This window comes from Copidosoma floridanum, unplaced genomic scaffold (assembly GCF_036245765.1).
Source record: "Copidosoma floridanum isolate Cflo_tuat_1 unplaced genomic scaffold, Cflo_Japanese_pri ptg000024l, whole genome shotgun sequence".
NCBI lineage: Eukaryota > Metazoa > Arthropoda > Insecta > Hymenoptera > Encyrtidae > Copidosoma > Copidosoma floridanum.
This window is the reverse complement of record NW_028321901.1, coordinates 3,010,870-3,013,693: the sequence shown is the minus strand read 5'-3', so window position 1 is coordinate 3,013,693 and position 2,824 is coordinate 3,010,870. Positions and strand designations below refer to the sequence as shown.

General features: G+C 61.2%; 1 protein-coding gene across 1 annotated transcript; it reads right to left on the bottom strand.

The window, feature by feature from the left end:
- Nucleotides 1-856: 856 nt before the first annotated feature.
- LOC149373986 (uncharacterized) lies at nucleotides 857-2,041 on the bottom strand. Its single transcript, XM_089595088.1, has one exon. It carries the CDS (start codon nucleotides 2,039-2,041, stop codon nucleotides 857-859), a length of 1,185 nt encoding a protein of 394 aa, XP_089451214.1.
- Between the last annotated feature and the right edge of the window lie 783 nt (nucleotides 2,042-2,824).

The window sequence follows — 2,824 nt, the reverse complement described above, 5'->3', positions numbered from 1 at the left end:
GCAAGCGCCGTCAAGGATGGGTGGGTGTCGCTCCACGAAGGTCATCTCGGCGTGCTGGAGGCGACCGCCCACACGCAGAACGCCGTCTGTATGGACGAAGGCTGCGAGCGATGTCAGTGGGTGCCGCTTGAGAAGGGCGCGGCCCGTGCGAAGCAGTGCAAGTTCATCAGAGAAGGCACGCTGCTGGCTCAAGCGCACGCAGGCGAGGTAGGCATCGGTCAACTCGGTAGCCGTCGGTGCTGAGAGCATCGGTCGTGTAGGGGCTCGACCAAGATGGAGTCTCGCCCACCGACGCAGGTGGGTGAGGGTGCGCAGGAGGACGCCCAGATCGGAGAAGGTCGAACTCGACCTTTTGCGTGACGTTGCAGAGGCGAGGAGGTGAGGGCTGTGGCCGCTCGGAGGGCTCCTGGGGCCAACGATCATGTCCTTCGGACAGCCAGGAAGGGCCAGTCCACCATGTCTGCTGGCGGTGTAAAGTCTGGGCATCGGTGCCTCGAGACGCCACATCGGCAGGATTGTCATGAGTAGGCACATAGTGCCAGATGTGCGGTGGCAGTACCTCCTGGATGTGGGTGACGTAGTTGTCGACGAGAGCGTGGTTGGTCGGCTCGGCGGAGCGGAGCCAGCGTAGAACGACTTGGGAGTCGCACCAAGCGTAGCATTGCTCAATAGGGATATTTCACTCGCTGACGACCAAGCGCAGTAGTTTCGCAGCAAGCAGCGCGGCACGCAGCTCAAGGCGAGGGATCGTCATGCGAGCCTGGGGCGTGGCTGACGGCTTGAGGCTTCGGATGGGCGCAAGTTTCGTCTTGGCCAGCAGAATGTGGCAGCGGACTTGCCCTGAGGAGTTCTGCAGCTAGGCGTACACCACCACGCCCATCGCGCGGCGGCTGGCGTCTGAAAAGGCGTGGAGGTGAATCTTCGACGGAGCCGAAGATCCAATCCAACGTGGAATGGAGAAGCCTTGGATTGATTTCAGCTCAGTGGTGAAAGCTGACCATCGAAGAGCCATTGATGCAAGCACGACCTCATCCCAATCTAACCGGGCGCGCCAGAGATCCTGTACAAGGAACTTGGCTTGGAGTATGGTCGGCGCGAGCCAACCACAAGGATCGAAGAGGCTCGCGAGTCCAGCAAGGATGCTCCGCTTGGTGTCCTGTTCTCGAGCTGCTGGGGGTGTGAGCTGGAAAGTATCCGAGGCTGGGTCCCAGCTGATGCCAAGCTCGCTGACGAGGCCGGCGTCGCTGAGTTCACGCCACGTAGGGTGCAGGCAAGCTTCCTGGGTTAAGTCAGCCAGAAGTTCGGTGTCATTGGCGACCCATTTCCGGAGTGGAAATCCGCCTGAGCGCAGCAGACCAATTACTTGATCCCGAAGCTGGCGGGCCGTTTCGAGGTCATCGGCACCCGAGAGGATGTCATCCACGTACCGATCGTTCATGACGACAGGTACGGCGTCCGGCCACAAGTGTCCTTCGTCATGGCAGAATTGTTGAATCACACGCAGTGACAAGTAGGGCGAGCAAGTCGCACCATAAGTGACGGTGCGCAGTTGATAGTGTACAGGCAGCTGACTTGGATCGGGACTCCAGACGATGCGCTGAAGGTCTGCGTCTCGCGGGTCGACCCAGATTTGGCGGAACATCATCTGGACATCGCTGCAGAAGGCGACGCGATGTCTTCGCCATCGCAGCAGGACTGTCGGTAGTGCGGTCTGGAGTCTCGGCCCGGAGTGCAGGATTTCGTTTAGGCTGTAGCCGCTCGAGGTTGGGTGCGAGGCGTTAAACACGACGCGCAACTTTGGTCCAAGGTTCTCGTGTTGCCAGATGCCGTGGTGCGGGACGTAGCAGACCGTGCTGCTCGGTTCGGAGAGCTCTCGGCTGGAGAGCTGCTTCATATGACCGAGGGCGAGGTACTCGCTCATGAAGCGGTTATACTCGGTCGCCATCTTTGAGTCCCGCTGGAGGCGACGGTGTAGAGATCGCAGTGAGGCCAGGGCGCTAGCCAGGCTATCGCCGAGGAGCGGTGCAGCATTGGGCTTCATAGGCAAACGCACGATTTAACGGCCGTCCGCGTCGCGCTGGTAGTTGGCGAAAATCCGCTCGCAGTCGATGTCATCGGGCGCGCGGCGGCAGACGGTGGGCACCTCTTCAAGTTCCCAAAAGCGCTGGAGTAGCATGACGAGCTCGCGATGCCAGGGTGGAGCCAGCTCATCGTGCAATGTCGGACACGCGACGGCGCTGTCCAAGGGGCGCCCAGGAGCACACCCGACTAGAGTCCAGCCGAGTGCTGTATGCTGACCGACAATCTCTCCACGCTGATGGTACCCAGGGCGCAGCAGACGGCTGTAGACCTCAGCGCCGATGAGAATATCGACCGCACGAGGAAGGCCGAAGTCGGGGTCGGCGAGGTCCTGCAGGCTGGCCCAGACTCGCAGGATGCTGGGGTCAAGCGGGGCCGCAGGAGTTGGAAGACCGAGGTGGGGTATGCACAGCGCCTTCAGATGCAAACTGGGGGTGCCATCCCCTGGCATCAGGCGCAGGCTGGCGCGGAGTGTCGATCTTACGGCGTGTACACCGCCGATGCCCGATACGCTGGTTCTAGAATCCTCCAAAGGGGCCTTCAGGTGGCAAGCGAGCTTGAGAGAGATGGCCGAGATCTCAGAGCACGGGTCGAGGAGGGCTCTCACGGTGACGATGGGCCCCCGGCCGCCACTGAGTTGGACTAGCGCGGTCAGAAGCACCACGAGTCATTGCCGGGACTCATCAGGAGTCTTGAGGAGATCGGAGCTGGTTGGCTTCGCATGCTTGGGTGGGTCCAAAGATCC